This window comes from Salvelinus alpinus, chromosome 6 (assembly GCF_045679555.1).
Source record: "Salvelinus alpinus chromosome 6, SLU_Salpinus.1, whole genome shotgun sequence".
Classification (NCBI taxonomy): Eukaryota; Metazoa; Chordata; class Actinopteri; order Salmoniformes; family Salmonidae; genus Salvelinus; species Salvelinus alpinus.
The window spans coordinates 60,903,692-60,930,239 of NC_092091.1; the positions used below are offsets into that span (position 1 = coordinate 60,903,692).

The window sequence follows — 26,548 nt, forward strand, 5'->3', positions numbered from 1 at the left end:
GTCGGTAGGATATCACACTTAAGGAACAGAGAGTTTTCTGTAGAGAATGGAGTTTCAAAAGTTTAAACAAATCTTAGATATGGCCATTTAGGGAACATCCTGTGTGTGTGTGTGTGAGTGAGTGAGACAGTTGGATACATCCTGTCAGTAACTGGTGGATAGAGCAACCGTTACAAAATCTGAGGGGATAGAGATAGTATTTAGGACTTAACAGCGTATGGTTCTGGGGTTGGAATTGTATCTAACACAGATTCCCACCGGAGGAGAATATATTGTGCATATAAAAAATATTCCTAAATAAATGAATGAATCAAGAAATTCAGACTAGAAAATGAACACAATTAGTGAGTGATGATTGGTGCTGAAAGGATACATTATAAAAGCGTCACAATATAACCCACAACTTGGAATGAAAGTCGTTTTAGAAGGAGTCACTGCTTACTGGGAATAAACTTTGGTTCCAATTTAGGAATATGATGGGAATGAGAGACATTGCCAGTTCATTGAACCTATACAGTCAGCCGTCGAAAAGTAGCTTTTGTAACAAAAAATAAAGGGAGGCAAGGACTGAGAGCATTCCGATGATTATGGCTCTTTCTGCCTCCCAATCCACCATCTGGTGGGCACAAACAGAGAAGCAAGCAAAAGAGAAGTTTAGAAGTGGGTATAGAGGTAGTCACAGTACGTTTCCAGAGACAGGAAAGGACATCTCAGAGGATGTGTTGAAAGACGTGAACATGGTACGTCATCAATGAGCTATAATAAGAACTACAGACAGCCTCGGACACCGATTTGTGGGGGCTGACATCTTGCTAGTTCTGGTTTCCGGAGCTCATTAGTACATGCCCACTAGCACTGGAGCCCAGCCAAGACGTGCATTCCAGGAAAAGCCAGAGCAGGCCGTAGATATTGATTAGTTATGGAGGGGAAATCTGCAGGCATGAAGAACCACCACACAACCCTGACACAACCACTGAAAACATGAAGAAAATGTGTACGCAAGTAAGTTATTCAGTACTAAGAGGACAGTGGTCTAGCTTGCTCTATTAGTTTTTGTTTCTTTGTTTTTGAACCTTTATTTAACTAGGCAAGTCAGTTAAGAACAAATTCTTATTTACAACGACGACCTACCCCGGCCAAACCCGGACGATGCTGGGCCAATTGTGCGCCACCCTATTAGTGATGGGCTTTCCGGCTCTTTTCAGTGAGCCGGCTCGTTCGGCTCAGCTCACCAAAAAGAGACGGCTCTTTTGGCTCCCAAACGGCTCTTTAAAAAACATATGCATTTGGAATCTAATACAGTATAGGCCGACAGTAGCCCATCACTGCTATAATAGACACCAATTATCAAATATACCACTTGAGTGAAATTAGAAGCCTATCAAATTGCGTATAGATAGAGACATCCCATATCCCATTGACTCTATATCTTCGATTAACCTCAGGAGAGTTGAAAATTATGATCATAGACTAGCCAGTATTGTTGACAGTGTAATTCACGTGTCTTTGCACTTAAAATGTTTTTTTTCTTCTGTGAAACAATCGTTGCTTTACACATTTTTATAGTGCAGAAAATATGATGCACACTTGCTGTACCCTGCATATAGATGGCTATAAATTAAATTACTAATATTCTAATTCCTAATTCTATAGTACCCTTGAGATTCAAGATTGGCAAACCCTAGGCACGCTGTAGATCATGGGACCCTTACGTATCAGGTGTAATCATATTCCTTTTGTGGTTGGTGCACAGCACAGTCAATAACAATTCCTAGTTTCTGACTGGCCCTGCTAGCGTTTCCGCTTTTTCATTCTCTCCTCCCTTAACTCTCGAGTTCATCCACTGATCTACTCCCCGTTAGATACTGTAACGTTATCGATAGGTAGCCACCATCATCAAATAGCTAGATATGGACGATTTTGACATGCTCAGCGCACCACAGGCTGCGGCCGGCAATGGGACGGACGAAGACCCCGCTGCCGCTTTCTTGGCCCAGCAAGAAAGCGAGATCGCGGGGATTGAGAACGACGAAGGATTCAGCATCCTGGACAGCGGAGAGGTTCCAACGTCGCTAGACAACAATCTGACAGGCGACACAAACGGTAACAATGTTCCCTGAACTCTTAACGTATCAAGTTACATTAGCTAGCTCGTTCGTATAATTTTGTGGAGTCAAAGCCTAGCAAATTGGCAATAATTACCTAGCAATGTGCTAGCCAGTTACACAGTTAGCTAGCTGAAGCTAGCCATCTTACTTAGGAAACTAGCCAGCCAACGAGATACCTTACCTAGTTAGCTAACTTACATCGACTGTCTGCAGGGGACTTGAATGAAAGAGATCGTGAGAAAAACAAGTTTCGTCATTTTAGCTGGCTGGATCCAATATTTCAGGGCATCTATTTAAAAAAATTCGGTAAACTAGCTCGTAATGCGCAAGGTAACGCTAGTTACCCCATTTTGTAAGCTCGCTAACGGCGCTAGTTAGTAGCTACATTACATGTGTATATGCTAGCTAATTTAGCTACACGCAACTTTACTTATTGACATCTTGATGTTTTGTGAAGTGTCGTGAATCAACTAACAGAAAATATCGTGTCTTTGAATGACAGGTTAGCTAGTTATAACGTCTATTTCCTGGTTAGCTTGCTAACGTAAGCCTGTCATTGATTGATCCCACTGCACCAACATACTGGCCACTTCATTACTACAATTTGATATATGGCTCAATGACCATTGGATTTTCATACAAAACTGTCGCCTTCAGGAAGTGAGATTATTGACCGATTAGTTAGCTACATTGTCCCGAAACATTTTCATGTTATTCAACTCTTTAAGGAAGGGATGTAGCTAGCTAGTTACAATGAATGAATCGCTCATCGTAAAGATATTGCCTAACCAAGCGTTTATCCACCAATGCACTAGACTAGAACAAACCTACGTGTAACGTTAGTATTTTTCAAATTTACAATGACAAATCCATAATTAATCTGAATTTGATCATTGTGAAAGCTTGCTGATTTGTGATGGGTCGTGGTGGTTTTGAAAGCAAATGCAACCATCCTATCTGTCTTATTCTATAATATAAGACGCATAGAAAAGTCTGATGCACAGCCGCTCTGTAATGTTAATTGATGATGTAGGCCATTTCCTTGTCTTTGATGTGGCTTTGTTCATGATAAATGTTTAATTTATTTTGCAGATGCAGTGGATGGTGCTGTTAATGGAGACATTCATGAGGTAATATCTTAAGTTTTCCATTTTGTCATACAGCAGAGATTGTGATTATATTGACTCAAGGAGAACATTAGAATACTTAACCATGCATGTTTGTTTTAACATAGCCTAATGAATACTAAATGCCATGGTTGTGTCATTATTGACCATGGTTGTGTTCAGTATGCACAAAACGGGGGGGGGAATGCTCAGAGTGAAAAGGGGGACATGCTATCGACTTGTCCAATGAGAAACGTTTTAATTTTGCTACAGTGTGCCCTGTTGAACACCAGCCATGTGTTTGTTAGGAGAGCAACGGCCCGTCTGATGCATACTCAGCCATCTCCAGTGTCGACCGGCTGCAGGCTGAGCCAGAGAGCCTGCGTAAATGGAGGGAGGAGCAGAGAGAGAGGCTCGAGGTCCTAGGTAAGGATAGGCCCCTGGTATATCCTGGCTAGAGGACCATAGCAGCGTGCAGCATAACAATAGAATAGAAGGAATCCAAAGCGCTGAACGCCCCTTTAAAACACCACAACCATTGGAAAATGTATGTCCCTGACTTGCAATGCAAGAAAAACACTAAGCACATGTTGAAATCGCCCCTGGTTTTAGAAGGCTTCTTTTTGTGATCTTACTTTTCAAGAGAATTGCCTGTACTGTGTGAATCATAAGACCTCTTCTTCTTCCTAATCTCCCCTTCCCCAGACGCTAATTCTCGTAAGCAGGAGTCTGAGTGGAAGGACAAGGCCAAGGTAGAGCTGGAGGAGTGGCACACTAGACAGGACGAGCAGCTGGAGAAGACTAAAGTGAACAACAGGTAAAAATGCATAGAAAAATGCATAGTCTAGTCATTGTAAAAAATGCATAGTCTAGTCATTGTATTTCAATGTAAAAACAGCCCCAGGTTGAGCCAGGAGGACTAAAACCCACTGGACTCCAAGGGAACCTTTTGTCCACTGACTCACTTTTTCTCTACAGGAGCCGTGGAAAGGAAACCCTGTCCATTTGAGTATAAATAACATGCTCTCCTGCTGAAATCCCCTTGCAGAATAGTTAGTTATTGTGTTGCAATGGTTCCTATTGGTCCCTCTATGTTCTCTACTACCTGTTATGTGTTTCAAGGTTCAAATAGACCTAAACTAAGACGTAGGCTAGCTGTGTGCAGTCTATGGTAGAACAGTGAAAAGATCAGTACAGTATGTTCCCGGAATGAAAAATAATCATGTATATTCATTCACAGGTTAATTTAGTTCTGATAATGACCTGGAGCGGCAATCCAAGTTATGCATGGTGTTGCTAAGAGGTGAAACGCTGTTGCTAAATGACGAGACCCCAGAATTGACCCTTGAACCACAAGCCATTTGAGCACGGAATATTCTGAAATATCTGGTTGAGATCAGGAATTATAATATCAATTGGTGTTAATATCTATCGAAAGGTAACAGGACACCCCCAGCAGCAAACAGAAATGTAGGATGTTTAAAAAAAATATATATATATATATATATTTCAGTTTGATAAGTCTTAGGTTAAGGGTTTTGGAACTCCTTGCCGTTCTTCAAGTGATCTACAGTGTTCAAGACAGTGAAAACCAAGACTTTATACTAACTTGAGCGTCTGTAACCCAAGCTCTCCCTCTGCACTGAATAATATATCAGCCAATGTTCCAGTCTCTGTCAAATGCCTAGCTACCTCTAACCTGCCTCTTATGTTGTTTCTGGTCTTTGTAAATCGCGTCCCAAATGGCACCCTATTCCCTATGTAGTCTCCTCGGGCTCTGGTCAAAAGTAGTGCACTAGGTAGGGAATAGGGTGCCATTTTGGACGTTTGTGTGTGTGTGAGCTCTGGGCTGGGTTTGTTCTGTCGTTTGTTCTCCTTTTTACCGATATCTCTCTCTCTCTCTTTCCTGCTTGCTGCTTTCCTCTGGGACATCCCCTGTGTCTCCAGGGTGCTGGATGAGGATTTCTACAAACAACCCTTCTCTGACCTGATTGGTTATGTGTATGTTGCTAAACTAACATTGTTTCTTTTTTCGCGTCAATCGTACGCCGCATCTTCCATTTTAACACACATTTTTACGTTCGGCTTTCCCCTTCATTTTTGTTGTTGGTTTTGATGTTATTCTTCAAAGAAGTAGACTTTCGTTTATCTTGAGTGTGCGTGACTGTTTTTGCATGTTTTTACGAATATAAACCCACCTGGTGTCTTTATTTTTATGCAGTGAATATTTGTAGGCTGAATGTCATTGCATCAGCCTTAATGCTCCATCGCCCAGTTTCCATATAAATTCTGTTCCCATAACTGTAGTGTAGTACATCGAGTGGCCATTTTGTTTTAGTTTGGTTTTGTTTAATTCCATCGTCCATGATCCATCTATATGTCCCTTTGTTTTATCATGCCACTTGCAAATGTTTTGTATTCTTAGATCCCTGTATATCTATACCTGTATTATTCATATGTGTACATGGAGAACTAGAATTTGACGCTATGTAGAAAACATTGGTTAGGTGTGGTACTTGGGATGTACCACGTTAAATGTATTGATGAAACCGTATAGCTGCAACCGTAGCTACCTCAGCTGCGTGTTGATACCATGTGGTGGTAAGGCCCTGCAATAGACTAGCGTCCTGTCCAGGGAGGTGCACGCCACAGAAACAGGAGATGAGCTCCTGCTCCTATGAGCCGTTCCGGCTAGCACAATCCAAGGCTCGTAGGAGGCGGCTTGCGACAAAATCCAACGGTTGAAGTCTATTTTCAGTAGCCCATATAGCCTGGTGCTGTCGCAGAGCCCTGGATGTAGACCGTCAACTGTTGCGGTGATGTTGCTTGTACGTCTGCATTTCTAAACTGAAGGCGCCTTGGACACACCGCTGCTTCAAACGTCTGTAAATGTGATCTTAGTACCTACTAGCAAGCCACTGTCTACAGTAGAATGACACGCTACTGTTGTTGTCTAACTCGCCCTCTTAGTATTGCAGCCCTTGTATCTCTCTGCCACTTTTCATTAATTTGATGGCTGAAGAGCAAATGTTCCCGTATAACCCGGCGTCCTTGTCTCCGCCAAACCAAAGACCCACAGCTAGAGGCAGAGAGGGCATGTATTGTTGCCTCACCCAACCAACCCAATGGCACAGCAGATGAAGGCTGCAAGCTAAGCACACTTCTTAGAGCACCAACAACAAACCCCCCCACCATTTTATTTTTTCTCTGGGAAAATGCATGCTGGCTTTTGTCATCTGCATAAAGCTCATTTACTTTTAATTTCTATATATCTGACTTGTGATCTGTTTCTCCTTGTTTCTTTTCCTATGCACCTTTAAGCACACACATTAACCATCCTTGCTACCGCCTAGACCAGTTAAGTAAAAAAAAAAAAACTAAGACAATATCCTAGTAGGGAGAAGTAAATTAGCCTAGAAAAATGGCAAAACGATATTCAATAGTAGTGCACAATTAGACTAGACTGTAGTCAGGGCTCTCCAACCCTAATCTAGCGCACCTGATTTGACTAATTAGCCGGTTGATAAGCTGAATCAGGTTAGTTACAACTGGGGTTGGAGTGAACCTACAGGAGGGTAGCTCTACAGGAACAGGATTGGAGAGCCCTGCTGTAGATGAATACGAATCCACTGCCAATTTACATGTATTTTAGAAGCTGGGTGTCCCTCCTCCTGTGATGCGTTGGTCCACTGGTCCTGTGCGTATCTGTAGTTTTGTTGTGACAGTGAATTTTCATTGGCTTCTCATCCCCATTTTGCTGTGTGTATTGTGTTCCAGTTTATAGAGGGGTTCTTTCATTTTGTTAACTCCTTGGCAGTGGAAGTGGGTGGGATTGGGTTTTGCTATGCCCTCTGGCTTGCATTTCAAAATGTCTTATTGTGGCACGGTACCATTTTAATTTATTTCATTTCAGGTATTATGTATTGTACGCCTTCTAGTGGAATTAGATTCCCTTTTTGGGTTTGGTATTGGAGTAAAGATGATATAAGTTATCAGTGAAGATTGTGACATGTATTTGCTGCATTTCAAATGGTCTGCTTTCCAACCACAGCAAAATGCAAATGCATGACAAAGTCTCAGGTTTTGGTTGTTAAAAAACTAACTTGCCACGAAGCGCTCTCATCAAGTATAAAGGACATAAAGCAAAACATATTCCTAATGCTATACTTGGGATCTTGAGAGAATATTTGAACGTAACCAAAGGCAAGTTAGGGGCGTCACCCCGCCCAGTTCTGTGACGAACTGCATTTTTAACCAACCAAACCGCGTTTTATAGCCGTTCCAAAACCCCTTGGTTAGACTGACAGGGAAAAGCAGGTGACTAACTAGCTGTATGACCGGGGTTATAGGGGCATGCTATGTGCTCTTATCCAGCCCTGTTCTCTTCGTCTGTTTTTGATGTGGCCACCCGGCGAATGTTTATTTTTGGATGTAATGTAGTTGAGTCGACTGGACTGTTCTGAGTTGGGCCTCCGCTGCTGTCTACTCGACACTTCCTCCTCAAGCAAAGTTTTAGATTCAGACCTCACTAAAACTGTTGCACTACAACATGAAAAAGCCATGCTAAAATGGCACCATTTTGATAACGAATCCTTTTTTAAAATGTTATTGGCAACTCATTAAATGATGTCATGCTGAAGGGATCTAAACTACCTGCATGTATTTATATGGGGATTCCCCATGTCTATCCCTGAAGTGTTGCAGAGGAGGTGGTGTGTTAGCAGGAAGCAGTAAAGCTCTGCTGATCTCTGGGGCCCAGGCCTGCTCCCTCCCTCTCTAAAGCTCTGTTCCCCTCCTGTGTTGCCTTTGCAGAGCGGCCGAGGAGGCCATGCTGTCGGACATGGACGAGAACAACCCGGGCACCGAGTGGGAGCGCGTGGCGCGCCTCTGCGACTTCAACCCAAAGTCCAGCAAGCAGGCCAAAGATGTGTCCCGCATGCGCTCTGTCCTCATCTCCCTCAAGCAGGCCCCTCTGGTCCGCTAACCCCAACCCTCTTCTCTCTGTCCTCATCTCCCTCAAGCAGACCCCTCTGGTCCGCTAACCCCAACCCTCTTCTCTCTGTCCTCATCTCCCTCAAGCAGGCCCCTCTGGTCCGCTAACCCCAACCCTCTTCTCTCTGTCCTCATCTCCCTCAAGCAGGCCCCTCTGGTCCGCTAACCCCAACCCTCTTCTCTCTGTCCTCATCTCCCTCAAGCAGGCCCCTCTGGTCCGCTAACCCCAACCCTCTTCTCTCTGTCCTCATCTCCCTCAAGCAGGCCCCTCTGGTCCGCTAACCCCAACCCTCTTCTCTCTGTCCTCATCTCCCTCAAGCAGGCCCCTCTGGTCCGCTAACCCCAACCCTCTTCTCTCTGTCCTCATCTCCCTCAAGCAGGCCCCTCTGGTCCGCTAACCCCAACCCTCTTCTCTCTGTCCTCATCTCCCTCAAGCAGGCCCCTCTGGTCCGCTAACCCCAACCCTCTTCTCTCTGTCCTCATCTCCCTCAAGCAGGCCCCTCTGGTCCGCTAACCCCAACCCTCTTCTCTCTGTCCTCATCTCCCTCAAGCAGGCCCCTCTGGTCCGCTAACCCCAACCCTCTTCTCTCTGTTCATGTCTCAATTCAGTCCCTGCCCCTCCCCCTTGGCACTAACCATTCAGTGTTTGAATATCTGAAGGCTCTGCATACGTACTGTATAAGCAGTGTAGTGGTGGAGCTTCCACAATCCACCATGTTGCTTTCACCTTACAGATCTGTTAACATTGAGGGGAAGGGAGTGAATTGAGACTGCTGTATCTCTACCCGTTGCTAACCCTCTCTGGACCCAGATTGCAACCAAACTCTCATAGGGAAATGTATCATCCCACCTACCTGACCTGGGGTTGTTCCCACCCAACCCGACTACCTGACCTGGGGTTGTTCCCACCCAACCCGACTACCTGACCTGGGGTTGTTCCCACCCAACCCGACTACCTGACCTGGGGTTGTTCCCACCCAACCCGACTACCTGACCTGGGGTTGTTCCCACCCAACCCGACTACCTGACCTGGGGTTGTTCCCACCCAACCCGACTACCTGATCTGGGGTCATTTCCCACTTACCCAACCCACCTACCTGACCTGGGGTCATTTTCCACCCACCCAACCCACCTACCTGACCTGGGGGTCATTTCCCACCAAACCCACCTACCTGACCTGGGGTCGTTGTTGTACATGGATTGATGATATTCCTCTCTTCCATCTTCCTTTCCGTCATTAAAGAACAAAATAAGTATACACATTTATTTTTTGTTTCTATTCTTTTAAGGACCAAACTCTGTTTATTAAGTGTGTTGGAAACCATTTTAGAACCAGCTTGTGGCATTTATTGTGACTATTTCAATCTATGCATTTTTTCCCATTTGAACCACGAATCAAGTACGGTAAATATACGTGATCTATATGTGTGTGTAAGCATCAAGGTTGGGGTCAATTCCAGTTTAAATTCCAGTTAATTCAGGAAGTACACAATTCCACATCAAATTTTTGATAATTGAAAAGCATTGAAGAGAATTGGAATTTCATTGTACTTCCTGAATTGACTGGAATTGAAATGGAATTGCCACCAACCCTGGTAAACATCATGTACTCTATATGCGTGTACATATACAAAATGTTAATGTCATAAACAGAGTAGAATTGTGGTTTAAAGATTAACTGTGGCACCAAGTGTTGCTTTTAATGTTCATTGTCCATCGATTTCAATATCAGTAAAACATGAATTAAACTTTTGTCGTCAGGATCGTTATTGATGTTTTGTCCATAACATTCAAATTATGGTTGCACCTAATTGGTGGAAGTAAAATTTCAGGTGAGACAAATAACATATTTTATACTGCATTTTCAATGAAATTGTTTTGTGCCCCTAGTGGTGGAGGGCCTAATGCTGTTTGACCTTGGGTTCAAATGAATCTGGCAAAAATGGCAGAGGTGAAGTGAGGGGGTTTACTCCTGTTAAAATCTGTCCTCGGTAAGCAGACCGCCTGCCTTTGGGAAGACTCCCATCATTAGGGCGAAGACCATCTCAACATATGCAGTATCTCAAATGTTTGTTTTTTTACCTTTTATTTAACTAGGCAAGTCAATTAAGAACAAATTCTTATTTACAATGACGGCCTTGGAACAGTGGGTTAACTGCCTTGTTCAGGGGCAGAATGACAGATTTTTACCTTGTCAGCTCAGTGATTCAATCTAGCAATCTTTCGGTCACTGGCTCAACGCTCTAACCACTAGGCTACCTGCCTACCTTTGATCAAAGCCACGCTGTTGGTTGGGAGGTGGCCAGTCAAAATGTGACATCTTTGAGCTTGAATCTGTTCAAATGAATGGCTTCATAAGTTATGTTCATAGATATTTTGTGTAGTAACAAGCTATTGTGGATTTTACAAATGCAACCTAATTTGGGACGTCTATATCAGGAGTATTCAACTCTTAAAGCCAACTTCTGCTTGATATGAAAATGTGGTCGGAGGCTCCTATGGAGGGTGTGTTCCCTGGATTCCATTCCAGGGAACAGCCATACGTAATAGTGGCAGGTATTATACATGTCACCGATTGTGACGAGTGACACGAGGTGTGTATGACATGGGAATGTGTATTGAATTAAGTGTTTAATATACAGTGTTTATTTTGTACACAGCAGTCTTGGGTTGAAGACTATTTCTCCTCTGGGACATTAAAGGCAAATCCTATGATAGCACAAACAGGCTGGCATTCCAACCAGCCCTGCGGTGTGTTTACGATGTAGCCTAGTTCAGCCAGACCTAAAACGATGATTAGCATTGAATTAATCATATAGTAATCCACCCCAAACCATTTTCTAGTGTTTTTAATGTGTAAAATGACCATTGCATTGATAGGTCACAAAGTACCCAGGTGAAGTAAAATAAAAAAACTTCTATCCATGACATGATCAAAAGCAGGAATACACAAATGGGATTATCACATGACTGATTTGTACACCGCAATCTCTTGAAATATGACAAGGCAAAAAAAGGTGTGCATAAAACAAAAAAAGAATGATAATGAAGACAAGTGATTTGGCAGCACACCTTCAATTGAAGCCCACAGTCAAGACAACTATGACATACATGGCCTTGGCACTACATTTGAGGGTAGGTCGTAACTGTGGTCCTAGAGAAGGTAGGCCTTGGGTCAGTCACGTGGGTTGCAGAACTGGTTCAAAATAAGATAGTGGCGCGAAGCTCTTACAGCTCGGTAAGACAAATACATATATTGTTAATACATCGTAGCAACATGCTGCTTTCATAGCGTGGCTTCAAAAAATAACATCTTCTACGTTTAGAAGTAAGAAGTAACAAAAACCATGGAATTATGAGGGTCAAAATATGGCCATGTAGTACAAGCATAAATGAATGCGAATGATCCTTATTTGGTCACATCTTTTGAAATCTTTTGTCTGGACACACCCAGCTATTCACTGGTACTGTGGCTGTACTCATGACTGTATAGGCTGTTATATGTATTCAGACACACACACACACTACTATTTCAGTACTACTATTTTAGTACTGTAGTTCATAGTACTACCATTTAAGTACTGTATTAGGCATTTCATCCGCTGTGGAAATGATAATATGTTGACATTGAAAATGTGTTAGTCTATCACTGAAGAAACCTTTGGAAAATACACATAACTTGTCATTGTCTGACTGAAATAAATTATCGCCAATGGTTCGTCCAATAGAAGGTGCGGTAGTATAGATGTAGGTCCTATTGGGCGGATCTATCTGTAGATCTTAGCCATTTCTATTTGCTAATAGCAAGTTCATCTTTCTACACCAGGGAATTGCAAGATATGGCCCTCCTCCTTTGGGGACCAATTAAATGAAAACTAGAACTTGGCAACTGACCAATGTTCTTAATAGATGCGCCTGGTTGTGTAGTCCACCACCGTAATGTTCTTAATAGATGCGCCTGGTTGTGTAGTCCAGCACCGTAATGTTCTTAATAGATGCGCCTGGTTGTGTAGTCCAGCACCATGCTAGCGGCCCCCAGCAAGGCGGGCTCTTCGAGGTCGGATGTCAGGACCTGGATGCTCTGGGCGGAGGGTGTGACACAATGGCAGAGGTTGAATTGAGCTCCAAACGCATTGCCGAGCGTTGCAAAATAAATTTAGAAATCTGTTATTCAATTATTGCACCCACAATGCTCGCATGCGCCAACGAGCGTCTGCGTTGCCAAAATAGAAATCAGTTCTATTTCTGACGCAGATTGCGCTGCAAGTCCTGCCTCTCCCATCTCCTCATTGGTTTATAGAAGCAGGTACCCACGTGCCATCTCCTCATTGGTTATACCCACATGGGTGACTGAAAGACAAATGAGGTCAGTGGCTGTAATGCACATCATTTATGAAAGTTGCCAATTGCAATATAAAGTCAAGAGAAGAAAAAGCCTGGAAGGAAGAGAGATGACTAGAAACGATTCGGTTGACCGTTTTATGTGTGTATTAATTGGCGGAGTAGAGGACCTTGTGCATTTCAGGTAAAATAACTCAATGTTCATATCCCAGGACAAATTAGCTAGCAACAGCAAGCTAGCTAAATAGGACAAATTAGCTAGCAAATGCAAGCTAACTAGCTAAATTGCCATAAATGTTTAATGCTTTTTGACCTGTCCCTAAATTAATATAATTGATTCAGAGTTTGTTTTGATATTTTAACCTGCGTGTCGTGATCGCGTTGTGTGGAGGGACAAAATACATTTATGCACGATGGCGCACGCGCGCAGCCGGTTTGGGTTCCGTGTTACAACAAAGGCATACATATTGTAAAATAAGGTGTTTTTTCTTTACCAAGTAGATACCTGGTCATTTCTGTACAATAAAAGAGTGCAACTGTTTTGTGATTCTAGAAATATACACGACTACTGTGACCAAACAAACTGGTGGCGGATCCTGTTTGTCAACTGGAGATGAAGCGCATGGGAAGAAATCAGTCATTCTGGTTTGCGGCGTTTCAATCACATCATCACCTGATTATAAACTATGTATTGAGGTTCTCTTCCATTCCAGGGAACACCCATACGTAAGTGGCAGGTATTATACATGTCACCGATTGTGACAAATGACACGAGGTGTGTATGACATGGGAATGTGTATTGAATTAAGTGTTTAATATACAGTGTTTATTTTGTACACAGCAGTCTTGGGTTGAAGACTATTTCCCCTCTGGGACATTAAAGGCAAATCCTATGATAGCACAAACAGGCTGGCATTCCAACCAGCCCTGCGGTGTGTTTACGATGTAGCCTAGTTCAGCCAGACCTAAAACGATGATTAGCATTGAATTAATCATATAGTAATCCACCCCAAACCATTTTCTAGTGTTTTTAATGTGTAAAATGACCATTGCATTGATAGGTCACAAAGTACCCAGGTGAAGTAAAATAAAAAAACTTCTATCCATGACATGATCAAAAGCAGGAATACACAAATGGGATTATCACATGACTGATTTGTACACCGCAATCTCTTGAAATATGACAAGGCAAAAAAAGGTGTGCATAAAACAAAAAAAGAATGATAATGAAGACAAGTGATTTGGCAGCACACCTTCAATTGAAGCCCACAGTCAAGACAACTATGACATACATGGCCTTGGCACTACATTTGAGGGTAGGTCGTAACTGTGGTCCTAGAGAAGGTAGGCCTTGGGTCAGTCACGTGGGTTGCAGAACTGGTTCAAAATAAGATAGTGGCGCGAAGCTCTTACAGCTCGGTAAGACAAATACATATATTGTTAATACATCGTAGCAACATGCTGCTTTCATAGCGTGGCTTCAAAAAATAACATCTTCTACGTTTAGAAGTAAGAAGTAACAAAAACCATGGAATTATGAGGGTCAAAATATGGCCATGTAGTACAAGCATAAATGAATGCGAATGATCCTTATTTGGTCACATCTTTTGAAATCTTTTGTCTGGACACACCCAGCTATTCACTGGTACTGTGGCTGTACTCATGACTGTATAGGCTGTTATATGTATTCAGACACACACACACACTACTATTTCAGTACTACTATTTTAGTACTGTAGTTCATAGTACTACCATTTAAGTACTGTATTAGGCATTTCATCCGCTGTGGAAATGATAATATGTTGACATTGAAAATTTGTTAGTCTATCACTGAAGAAACCTTTGGAAAATACACATAACTTGTCATTGTCTGACTGAAATAAATTATCGCCAATGGTTCGTCCAATAGAAGGTGCGGTAGTATAGATGTAGGTCCTATTGGGCGGATCTATCTGTAGATCTTAGCCATTTCTATTTGCTAATAGCAAGTTCATCTTTCTACACCAGGGAATTGCAAGATATGGCCCTCCTCCTTTGGGGACCAATTAAATGAAAACTAGAACTTGGCAACTGACCAATGTTCTTAATAGATGCGCCTGGTTGTGTAGTCCACCACCGTAATGTTCTTAATAGATGCGCCTGGTTGTGTAGTCCAGCACCGTAATGTTCTTAATAGATGCGCCTGGTTGTGTAGTCCAGCACCATGCTAGCGGCCCCCAGCAAGGCGGGCTCTTCGAGGTCGGATGTCAGGACCTGGATGCTCTGGGCGGAGGGTGTGACACAATGGCAGAGGTTGAATTGAGCTCCAAACGCATTGCCGAGCGTTGCAAAATAAATTTAGAAATCTGTTATTCAATTATTGCACCCACAATGCTCGCATGCGCCAACGAGCGTCTGCGTTGCCAAAATAGAAATCAGTTCTATTTCTGACGCAGATTGCGCTGCAAGTCCTGCCTCTCCCATCTCCTCATTGGTTTATAGAAGCAGGTACCCACGTGCCATCTCCTCATTGGTTATACCCACATGGGTGACTGAAAGACAAATGAGGTCAGTGGCTGTAATGCACATCATTTATGAAAGTTGCCAATTGCAATATAAAGTCAAGAGAAGAAAAAGCCTGGAAGGAAGAGAGATGACTAGAAACGATTCGGTTGACCGTTTTATGTGTGTATTAATTGGCGGAGTAGAGGACCTTGTGCATTTCAGGTAAAATAACTCAATGTTCATATCCCAGGACAAATTAGCTAGCAACAGCAAGCTAGCTAAATAGGACAAATTAGCTAGCAAATGCAAGCTAACTAGCTAAATTGCCATAAATGTTTAATGCTTTTTGACCTGTCCCTAAATTAATATAATTGATTCAGAGTTTGTTTTGATATTTTAACCTGCGTGTCGTGATCGCGTTGTGTGGAGGGACAAAATACATTTATGCACGATGGCGCACGCGCGCAGCCGGTTTGGGTTCCGTGTTACAACAAAGGCATACATATTGTAAAATAAGGTGTTTTTTCTTTACCAAGTAGATACCTGGTCATTTCTGTACAATAAAAGAGTGCAACTGTTTTGTGATTCTAGAAATATACACGACTACTGTGACCAAACAAACTGGTGGCGGATCCTGTTTGTCAACTGGAGATGAAGCGCATGGGAAGAAATCAGTCATTCTGGTTTGCGGCGTTTCAATCACATCATCACCTGATTATAAACTATGTATTGAGGTTCTCTTCCATTCCAGGGAACACCCATACGTAAGTGGCAGGTATTATACATGTCACCGATTGTGACAAATGACACGAGGTGTGTATGACATGGGAATGTGTATTGAATTAAGTGTTTAATATACAGTGTTTATTTTGTACACAGCAGTCTTGGGTTGAAGACTATTTCCCCTCTGGGACATTAAAGGCAAATCCTATGATAGCACAAACAGGCTGGCATTCCAACCAGCCCTGCGGTGTGTTTACGATGTAGCCTAGTTCAGTCACACCTAAAACGATGAATAGCATTGAATTAATCATATAGTAATCCACCCCAAACCATTTTCTAGTGTTTTTAATGTGTAAAATGACCATTGCATTGATAGGTCACAAAGTACCCAGGTGAAGTAAAATAAAAAAACTTCTATCCATGACATGATCAAAAGCAGGAATACACAAATGGGATTATCACATGACTGATTTGTACACCGCAATCTCTTGAAATATGACAAGGCAAAAAAAGGTGTGCATAAAACAAAAAAAGAATGATAATGAAGACAAGTGATTTGGCAGCACACCTTCAATTGAAGCCCACAGTCAAGACAACTATGACATACATGGCCTTGGCACTACATTTGAGGGTAGGTCGTAACTGTGGTCCTAGAGAAGGTAGGCCTTGGGTCAGTCACGTGGGTTGCAGAACTGGTTCAAAATAAGATAGTGGCGCGAAGCTCTTACAGCTCGGTAAGACAAATACATATATTGTTAATACATCGTAGCAACATGCTGCTTTCATAGCGTGACTTCAAAAAATAACATCTTCTACGTTTAGAAGTAAGAAGTAACAAAAACCATGGAATTATGAGGGTCAAAATATGGCCATGTAGTACAAGCATAAATGAATGCGAATGATCCTTATTTGGTCACATCTTTTGAAATCTTTTGTCTGGACACACCCAGCTATTCACTGGTACTGTGGCTGTACTCATGACTGTATAGGCTGTTATATGTATTCAGACACACACACACACACTACTATTTCAGTACTACTATTTTAGTACTGTAGTTCATAGTACTACCATTTAAGTACTGTATTAGGCATTTCATCCGCTGTGGAAATGATAATATGTTGACATTGAAAATTTGTTAGTCTATCACTGAAGAAACCTTTGGAAAATACACATAACTTGTCATTGTCTGACTGAAATAAATTATCGCCAATGGTTCGTCCAATAGAAGGTGCGGTAGTATAGATGTAGGTCCTATTGGGCGGATCTATCTGTAGATCTTAGCCATTTCTATTTGCTAATAGCAAGTTCATCTTTCTACACCAGGGAATTGCAAGATATGGCCCTCCTCCTTTGGGGACCAATTAAATGAAAACTAGAACTTGGCAACTGACCAATGTTCTTAATAGATGCGCCTGGTTGTGTAGTCCACCACCGTAATGTTCTTAATAGATGCGCCTGGTTGTGTAGTCCAGCACCGTAATGTTCTTAATAGATGCGCCTGGTTGTGTAGTCCAGCACCATGCTAGCGGCCCCCAGCAAGGCGGGCTCTTCGAGGTCGGATGTCAGGACCTGGATGCTCTGGGCGGAGGGTGTGACACAATGGCAGAGGTTGAATTGAGCTCCAAACGCATTGCCGAGCGTTGCAAAATAAATTTAGAAATCTGTTATTCAATTATTGCACCCACAATGCTCGCATGCGCCAACGAGCGTCTGCGTTGCCAAAATAGAAATCAGTTCTATTTCTGACGCAGATTGCGCTGCAAGTCCTGCCTCTCCCATCTCCTCATTGGTTTATAGAAGCAGGTACCCACGTGCCATCTCCTCATTGGTTATACCCACATGGGTGACTGAAAGACAAATGAGGTCAGTGGCTGTAATGCACATCATTTATGAAAGTTGCCAATTGCAATATAAAGTCAAGAGAAGAAAAAGCCTGGAAGGAAGAGAGATGACTAGAAACGATTCGGTTGACCGTTTTATGTGTGTATTAATTGGCGGAGTAGAGGACCTTGTGCATTTCAGGTAAAATAACTCAATGTTCATATCCCAGGACAAATTAGCTAGCAACAGCAAGCTAGCTAAATAGGACAAATTAGCTAGCAAATGCAAGCTAACTAGCTAAATTGCCATAAATGTTTAATGCTTTTTGACCTGTCCCTAAATTAATATAATTGATTCAGAGTTTGTTTTGATATTTTAACCTGCGTGTCGTGATCGCGTTGTGTGGAGGGACAAAATACATTTATGCACGATGGCGCACGCGCGCAGCCGGTTTGGGTTCCGTGTTACAACAAAGGCATACATATTGTAAAATAAGGTGTTTTTTCTTTACCAAGTAGATACCTGGTCATTTCTGTACAATAAAAGAGTGCAACTGTTTTGTGATTCTAGAAATATACACGACTACTGTGACCAAACAAACTGGTGGCGGATCCTGTTTGTCAACTGGAGATGAAGCGCATGGGAAGAAATCAGTCATTCTGGTTTGCGGCATTTCAATCACACCATCACCTGATTATAAACTATGTATTGAGGTTCTCTTCCATTCCAGGGAACACCCATACGTAAGTGGCAGGTATTATACATGTCACCGATTGTGACAAATGACACGAGGTGTGTATGACATGGGAATGTGTATTGAATTAAGTGTTTAATATACAGTGTTTATTTTGTACACAGCAGTCTTGGGTTGAAGACTATTTCCCCTCTGGGACATTAAAGGCAAATCCTATGATAGCACAAACAGGCTGGCATTCCAACCAGCCCTGCGGTGTGTTTACGATGTAGCCTAGTTCAGTCACACCTAAAACGATGAATAGCATTGAATTAATCATATAGTAATCCACCCCAAACCATTTTCTAGTGTTTTTAATGTGTAAAATGACCATTGCATTGATAGGTCACAAAGTACCCAGGTGAAGTAAAATAAAAAAACTTCTATCCATGACATGATCAAAAGCAGGAATACACAAATGGGATTATCACATGACTGATTTGTACACCGTAATCTCTTGAAATATGACAAGGCAAAAAAAGGTGTGCATAAAACAAAAAAAGAATGATAATGAAGACAAGTGATTTGGCAGCACACCTTCAATTGAAGCACACAGTCAAGACAACTATGACATACATGGCCTTGACACTACATTTGAGGGTAGGTCGTAACTGTGGTCCTAGAGAAGGTAGGCCTTGGGTCAGTCACGTGGGTTGCAGAACTGGTTCAAAATAAGATAGTGGCGCGAAGCGCTTACAGCTCGGTAAGACAAATACATATATTGTTAATACATCGTAGCAACATGCTGCTTTCATAGCGTGGCTTCAAAAAATAACATCTTCTACGTTTAGAAGTAAGAAGTAACAAAAACCATGGAATTATGAGGGTCAAAATATGGCCATGTAGTACAAGCATAAATGAATGCGAATGATACTTATTTGGTCACATCTTTTGAAATCTTTTGTCTGGACACACCCAGCTATTCACTGGTACTGTGACTGTATAGGCTGTTATATGTATTCAGACACACACACACATACACACACTACTATTTCAGTACTACTATTTTAGTACTGTAGTTAATAGTACTACCATTTTAGTACTGTAGTTAATAGTACTACCATTTAAGTACTGTATTAGGCATTTCATCCGCTGTAGAAATGACAATATGTTGACATTGAAAATTAGTTAGTCTATCACTGAAGAAACCTTTGGAAAATACACATAACTTGTCATTGTCTGACTGAAATAAATTATCGCCAATGGTTCGTCCAATAGAAGGTGCGATAGCTAGAAGAGCATGTCAGATAGTAGTATAGATGTAGGTCCTATTGGGCGGATCTATCTGTAGATCTTAGCCATTTCTATTTGCTAATAGCAAGTTCATCTTTCTACACCAGGGAATTGCAAGATATGGCCCTCCTCTTTTGGGGACCAATTAAATGAAAACTAGAACTTGGCAACTGACCAATGTTCTTAATAGATGCGCCTGGTTGTGTAGTCCACCACCGTAATGTTCTTAATAGATGTGCCTGGTTGTGTAGTCCAGCACCGTAATGTTCTTAATAGATGCGCCTGGTTGTGTAGTCCAGCACCATGCTAGCGGCCCCCAGCAAGGCGGGCTCTTCGAGGTCGGATGTCAGGACCTGGATGCTCTGGGCGGAGGTGAGGGCTCTCTGACCTATGACCTGCTGGACAGGAGCCTGGTAGTGGGTGGCCAGCACCCCCGACAGGATGACCAGGGAGGGGTTGACCGTGTGGAGGATGTTGACGATGCCCACTCCAAGGGCCATGCCAGCTGAGGAGGAAAAGGGGAGAGGGGTTAGCTATAAAATACAGAATGGCTTTCATAGAGATGGCACAATGATTCGAACTGGGTCTAGACGATGATGTCAATGTCACATTTGGTAACATTTGATACCTTGTTGCCATGCATCATAATTCAGCTAGTAAATTAAAACGATGGTGGGAGGAAAGTGGTTTATCAAATGTATTTGACCAGGTCAGTCATTGAGGGAAAATAAATGTTGCGTTACAAAAAGTGGGATTGAATTGTAATTTCTGGTCAATGATCTATACAAAATACTCCATAATGTCAAAGTGAAAAGAAAAGTCTACACATTTTTACAAATGAATAACAATTTAAATAACTAATTGCACAAGTATTCATTCCCTTTATTTAGTCAAGTCCAATTTAGTTCAGAAGTTAAATTTGTTATATGGACTCAGTGTGACATAATAGGGCTTGACATGATTTCTGGATGACTACCTCTCTCCCCCATACATACAACATCTAAGGTCCTTCAGTCAAGTATTGAATTTCAAGCACAGATTAATCTACAGAGAGCAGGGAGCTTTTCGAAAGCCTCAAAGAAGGGCAATGATTGGTAGACGACTAACTAGCAAATCAGACATTGAATATCTCTTTAAGCAAGGTCAAGTTAATAATTATGCTGTGGGTGAGGTATTAAACCACCTAGACACATCAAAGATGCAGTAGTGCTTCTGAACTGAGCTGCAGGACAGGAAGGAAACTGCTTAGGGATGTCACCATGAGGCCATTGGTGATTTTACAACAGTTAGAGTTCAATGGCTGTGATAGGAGTAAAACTGAACATTGTAGTGACTCCACAATAATGACGTAAATGACAAAGTGAAAAGAAACATACAGAATAAAAGTATTCCAAAACATGAATCCTGTATGCAACAAGGTACTAAAGTAATACTGAAAAAAAAAAAAAAAAATGCAAAGCCTTATGTTTGGGGCAAATCCAACAACACATCACTATGCAATTGCCTCCTTATTTTCAAGCATGGTGGTGGCTGCATCATGGTATGGGTATGCTTGACATCGGCAAATACTGGTGAGTTTTACAGGGTGAAAAGAAACAGGATGGAGCTAGGCGCAGCCAAAATTCCAGAGGAAAACCTGATTCAGTGTGCTTTACACCAGACACTGGAGAGGAATTCACCTTTCAGCAGGACAATGACCTACACTGGAGTTGCTTACAAAGAATACAGTAAATGCTCCTGAGTGGCCAAGTTACAATTGACTTAAAATCTGTTTGAAAGCAAGACTTAAATGGCTGTCTAGCGATGATCCCAAAAAACCTTGGCGGAGCTTGAAGAATTAAAATATATATAAAAATGGCCAAATATTGCACAATCCAGGTGTGCAAAGCTCTTAGGAAACTTACCCAAGAAGACTCACAGCTCTAATCACTGCCAAAAGTGTCCCTAACATGTATTGACTACTGGGGGTCAATACTTATCTAATCAAGGTATATTAGTGCTTTATTTTCATTCACTTTTTTTTTTATGTTTTCATTTTTCTTCCACTTTAAGAGTATTTTGTGTAGATCATTGACAACATAAAATGTAATACCACTTTGTAACAATAAAATGTGAATAAATCCAAGAGGGGTGTAGACTTTCTATGGGCAAGGTATTACTTTAACTTATGAAGGAGTAGGTCTGATTTAAGGTGATGTTCAACCAACATAAGGAGTGTGGACCCACCTGTTCTGAGGACGGCTTCAGCCTTGCGGTTGCCCAGGCGGGCTGCGTTGATGAGGTGGATGGCGCTGACGGACTCAGCCTTCTTCAGATCCACCATCCCTTCCACCTCCAGCAGTTCCTCTGGAGAACCAAACAGACACGGGCCAGGGGTCGAATCAACATCTCTTTTTCACAAGACATGTTGCTTTAAGCTTTGCATCCCCTCCCTGGTGAAAACTGACACCCAATGTGTTCAAATGAACAAGTGCCTGGTTCAATGCATTATAACCACCATGCATTGTGCCTCTTGGTTTCATGTGAAGGATTACAAAACAATCTAATTAAGAAGTGTTCTAACTAACCGTCATGGAGCCTCTTGGCTTCTTTCTGCAGGGCCATGCCTGATGCGTAGGCCTCGATGCAACCACGGCTGCCACACATGCACTCCGGCCCGTCCAAAGACACCATAATGTGGCCCAGCTCAGCCGCGCAGAACGTACTGCCGTGGATCAGCTCGTTGTGCTGGATGATGCCCCCGCCGATGCCTGTTCACAAAACAAACAGAATGGTTAGTGGTGCCACCGCCGATGTCGGTGTGGCTTCCCGATCAGCACGACTACCTTATTCGTTTGGGGTCCTTTGTTAGCAAGGTTAAGTCACCCCTATAGTGACAAATGTTGTTTGATCGCTACGCATGATGCGTAGCTATACGTATTGTGGCGTACAGCAGGTCAGCCACCAGGGGGAAACTTGTTGAGGCCTGGTGGCAGACAGTCTACATCACGAGGCGATGGCTCCCTCTGCTGGACGTGCCAGCTCTCGACGGGCTCTCCGGACAGGACTAATTGGGGCTGATTGTGGTTGGTGGGTAATCAAGGGCTGATTGCTCACCAGCTGTACAAGTCCCATAAAGTTGCCAGAAGGGCAGCACACAAGGCAAGAAAGGTGACTTCCGTATAGTTGGAGACGGTGCCCGAGCTAAAAGGAGGGAGTTCCGTTTTTGTGCCCGACAGGATACAGCAAGACCCGGAGCCCAAAAGACGGTGTCCCGGAGAGGGTCTCATGGGGGAGACCTATCCTTTTGATGTATTATTTAAATAAACACCCTTGAAACCGAGCTAATCCTACTCTGTCTGATCTGTGTAAACGTCTTGACCAAACCCCCTGGTCTGCCACAGTATCTACGCTGGCAAGAACGAACAAGCCTTATGTTGTGACTCACAGAAAAACTAACATGTGGTGTATCTTTGTTGTGCACCAGCTTGATGATGGCTAACACTAGCTAGCTAAGCAAGATTGCTAGTTATTCAGTTAATTGTTATGTTTGTTCCTTGATCAATGACAAACCGGGGCGTAGGTTTAACATTTTATAATTAGATACTTCAGCTAGCAATACAAATGGTAGAGCAACGTAGCAATCAAAACAACTTAATTTGTCACTATGGACGATGGCATTTAGCTAAGAACGGATCCTGTGCAAAGCAGGAAGAGTATTGCTCATTGGGTCGCTACACCTGTTCAGAAATTAAACATAACGGTTAAGTCCAGAGACATATATAGAGAGTGCGGTCAGATTTTAGAACGGATGCCATGTGAGTGTCTTTATTCTCTACATTTTGGAGATGTAACACGAGAGCGCCGCCGACAATTCCCTCTATGAAATGACCAGCTGTAAACATGAGAAACGGAGGGAATTTAGACGTTTTTATTGATTATCATGTGTATCCAAGTCTGTCATGTGTTGTCAACAAATTGCATATCAGCTTTCACTGGACATATTCATTAGTTTTCCCATTCCATTCAGAAATAAACAGCACGGAAGCGTCAATTATAACCTAGCAACGGCTATGGATGAGAAAGTGGTTCTCTCCGGACGTTCAGACAGAAACTGCATTGGCCCAACTCTAGATATGACTGGTTAAGTTTAAGTAATTAAAATGACCAATATTTGTATTTATTTTGTATGTATTAGTAAAAAAAAAAATTCTCTATTGCTCCTCAAGCAAGCGGGGAAGCCGACAACATCACGGAAAGCCATCAGACCAATTGCTCGAATGCCCTACTCTGAAACACACTATTTTGCTCAAAACGTATTGTTTTACCCTTTAGTGTGTATACATAACTGTATTTATACTTGGGATGTCGCTGGAGGACGTCCAATGTGTTTCGGCAAAAAAGTCATAAGAGTTTACAGTCATCATCCAGGGTTTGAAATGTACAGACATGCCACATTTCCTGTCAACGTGCCAAGGACCAACCAGAACGTGGAACATGACTATAGAAAACCATACTATTGTTGTCTGACATGAAAGAAGATAGAGGCATGGAAAGAATGTCACCATGCAGGTTTGCAGACAGAAACGTTTCAAACCCCAAACAATTATGCGCTAAAAAACAGTGAAATAGATTATCCGACAAATGGCGATTCAGGATTTACCCCCTAGGACTTACCCTACAGGTACCAACCTGTTCAGGTTTACCTTCCGGGACTTACCATCTACCACAAAGCTACTACTGGTCGTTACACAATGGGCCTACTGAATTAAACTCAGGCTCTCCAGGTCCGTATCCTATAATGTTCAGCCTACGATTCTCATCTCCCCAAAATGTCAAAATGAGTGGAAACAGATATAGGAACTTGCCTACCTTGTCTGTTGCCAGCTCTGCTCCACTGATCTGGAGTCTTTGGTTTGACTACAAATCGTGGTGAACCCTGCTCGCAGCGCCATCTGTTAGGTTCTAAAGTAAATAACTCCCGGACACTAGAGAAGCTTAACCAAGTTGAATTCTTCCCAAAGGGTCGACACAGCTGTATTCAGACAAAGACATGTTTCCTCCACTACAAGTATATATACTCCACTTTAGGCACTCCTCCTTCTCTCCAATCCTTACATCTTATGGTTCCACAGGAAGAGGGTAACAGGATAATGAACCATACTTTCTTCCTTCAGGGGGTCTGACCTGACCTCAACCCCTCCTTCACCTAATCCACAGATGTCCATCCGCTTCCCCTCTAGCAATCCTGTGATCTCCTCCCGTCCACCCAACACATTCCAAAGCCATCTGTCTTTCTACAGAGAACCATTAACCTCAAATAAAAACCAGTCTTCCACTCCTTTATATACTATGCTTATGCGTATAACAATCTTCAAAGTTTACCCAGAATCCAACATATTTTTGGCATGTATATGTAACCGGTGTGAAATGGCTAGCTAGTTAGCGGGGTGTGCGCTAATAGTGTTTCAATCGGTGACGTCACTTTGCTCTGAGACCTTGAAGAAGTTGTTTCCCTTGCTTCGCAAGGGCCGCGGCTTTTGTTGAGCGATAGGTAACGATGCTTCCTGGGAGGCAGTTGTGTGCAGAGGGTTCCTGGTTCGAGGCCAGGTAGGGACGAGGAAAGGGAAAATATAGCCTATTGATAGAATAACCAGGTGTCTCAACTTTAAGCTTTAGGTTAATGACAGCTTAATTATGATTTACACATAAGCACTGCCTTACGAGATTATATACAAGCATGTGCTTTCATCTTTGCAATCGTTTCCAATGCCTCATGCCATTAAAATATTGTCCCCGGGAAAAGTTCTCAAGTGAACCAATTAGACATCTTAATAGTATCAGTAGCAAATCTACTAATAATATGCATATCCTAGCTTCTGGGCCTAAGTAGCAGGCAGTTTACTCTGGGCACGCTTTTCATCCGGACGTGAACATACTGCCCCTTAGCCCAAAGAGGTTAATAGTATCAGTAGCATTGTCAAAACATGGTTACGGTGAGGTCTTTTCTTTTAGTCTCTCACTTTTGTAAAACTAAATGGTTTGCAAATGCCTCAACAACAATCCCTCATTCAATAGGGGTAGCCGTGGAGGACTGTTTCAGGACACAAATCCAGTTTTTCAATACCTTTTCAATCCACTCAAAAGGAAAAAGGTACTGATTGACATCTGATTGCCTCGTTTTGATTGGCCTGTTATACACTCGATCCACCCATACTGTCATTGTTTACTATCCATCTCATCTCACGCCATTATGGGTGTGGAATGAATTCTCAACCTTTACTTACCATAACCTTTTAACTTAATTTAACTTTCTTTTTTATAATGACAGTCATGTATATTTCATAGAAATACAATGAACAGAAAATGAATGACCAAAGTGAATCATTCTAATTCTATGGTGGCAATATTACCTGTTCCAGTGATGACGGTGACAAAGTTCTCCACTCCTTTACCGTGGCCAAACTTCTTCTCTGCCAGGGCGGCACAGTTGCCGTCGTTGTCGACCCAGACGGGCAGGTGGAGGGCGTCAGAGATGGGGGTGCGGATGTCGATGGAGCTCCACTCCTGGATCAGCTTGGTGGAGTGGAGGATCACACCCTCCTGTGGGTTCACTCTGCCCCCTGTCGACACACCTGAGGGGGGGGGGGGGGGATTGCAAGAGAATCAGATCCTGTCAAACTAGGGGTATTTTCCTACTAGCTACTGACCACTTCTTTATTGAGGAAAAATGTACTTACTACGACTGTGATACGTGGTTGTCTCACCTAGCTACCATAAGATGAATGCACTAAGTCTCTCTGGATAAGATTGTCTGCGAAATTACTCAAATGTAAAAAATTATTAAATAGTAAGAAAACTAGGGTCTATGCAGACTTTGAAGCGTATTTATTGTCGTTGAGCACAAATAATTGGGGCAAGAGATTGTGACGGTTTACGCATTTAAAAACATTTAACAAAGTTCAGTTATTTGACACATGCTCAAGAACAGTGAAATGGTTCAATTGCAAGCCCCACCCAACAATGT

At 42.4% G+C, this 26,548-nt stretch overlaps 2 protein-coding genes across 11 annotated transcripts in view; one reads left to right on the forward strand and one right to left on the reverse strand.

The window, feature by feature from the left end:
• Positions 1 to 1,768: 1,768 nt before the first annotated feature.
• LOC139579082 (clathrin light chain A-like) lies at positions 1,769 to 9,954 on the forward strand. Of its 3 annotated transcripts, XM_071407325.1 has the most exons (7): positions 1,777 to 2,103; positions 3,201 to 3,238; positions 3,523 to 3,640; positions 3,920 to 4,031; positions 5,162 to 5,215; positions 6,536 to 6,571; positions 8,027 to 9,954. In XM_071407325.1, exons 1-7 carry the CDS (start codon positions 1,911 to 1,913, stop codon positions 8,196 to 8,198), a joined length of 723 nt encoding a protein of 240 aa, XP_071263426.1. In that variant the 5' UTR covers positions 1,777 to 1,910; the 3' UTR covers positions 8,199 to 9,954. The 3 variants fall into 3 exon arrangements, with proteins under 3 accessions (XP_071263428.1, XP_071263426.1, XP_071263427.1); XM_071407326.1 differs by lacking the exon at positions 6,536 to 6,571 and having other exon boundaries at positions 1,782 to 2,103; XM_071407327.1 differs by lacking the exons at positions 5,162 to 5,215; positions 6,536 to 6,571 and having other exon boundaries at positions 1,769 to 2,103.
• A 3,608-nt stretch (positions 9,955 to 13,562) lies between these two features.
• LOC139579080 (bifunctional UDP-N-acetylglucosamine 2-epimerase/N-acetylmannosamine kinase-like) overlaps positions 13,563 to 26,548 on the reverse strand; it is a 42,255-nt gene continuing 29,269 nt past the window's right edge. For all 8 annotated transcript variants that reach the window (XM_071407321.1, XM_071407322.1, XM_071407320.1 and 5 more), the window contains 4 exons: positions 25,935 to 26,156; positions 22,110 to 22,292; positions 21,769 to 21,888; positions 13,563 to 20,047 (listed from right to left, as the gene is read on the reverse strand). In XM_071407321.1, the coding sequence (XP_071263422.1) occupies positions 19,812 to 20,047; positions 21,769 to 21,888; positions 22,110 to 22,292; positions 25,935 to 26,156 (761 nt within the window). In that variant the 3' untranslated portion in view covers positions 13,563 to 19,811. The remainder of the gene's footprint in view (positions 20,048 to 21,768; positions 21,889 to 22,109; positions 22,293 to 25,934; positions 26,157 to 26,548) is intronic.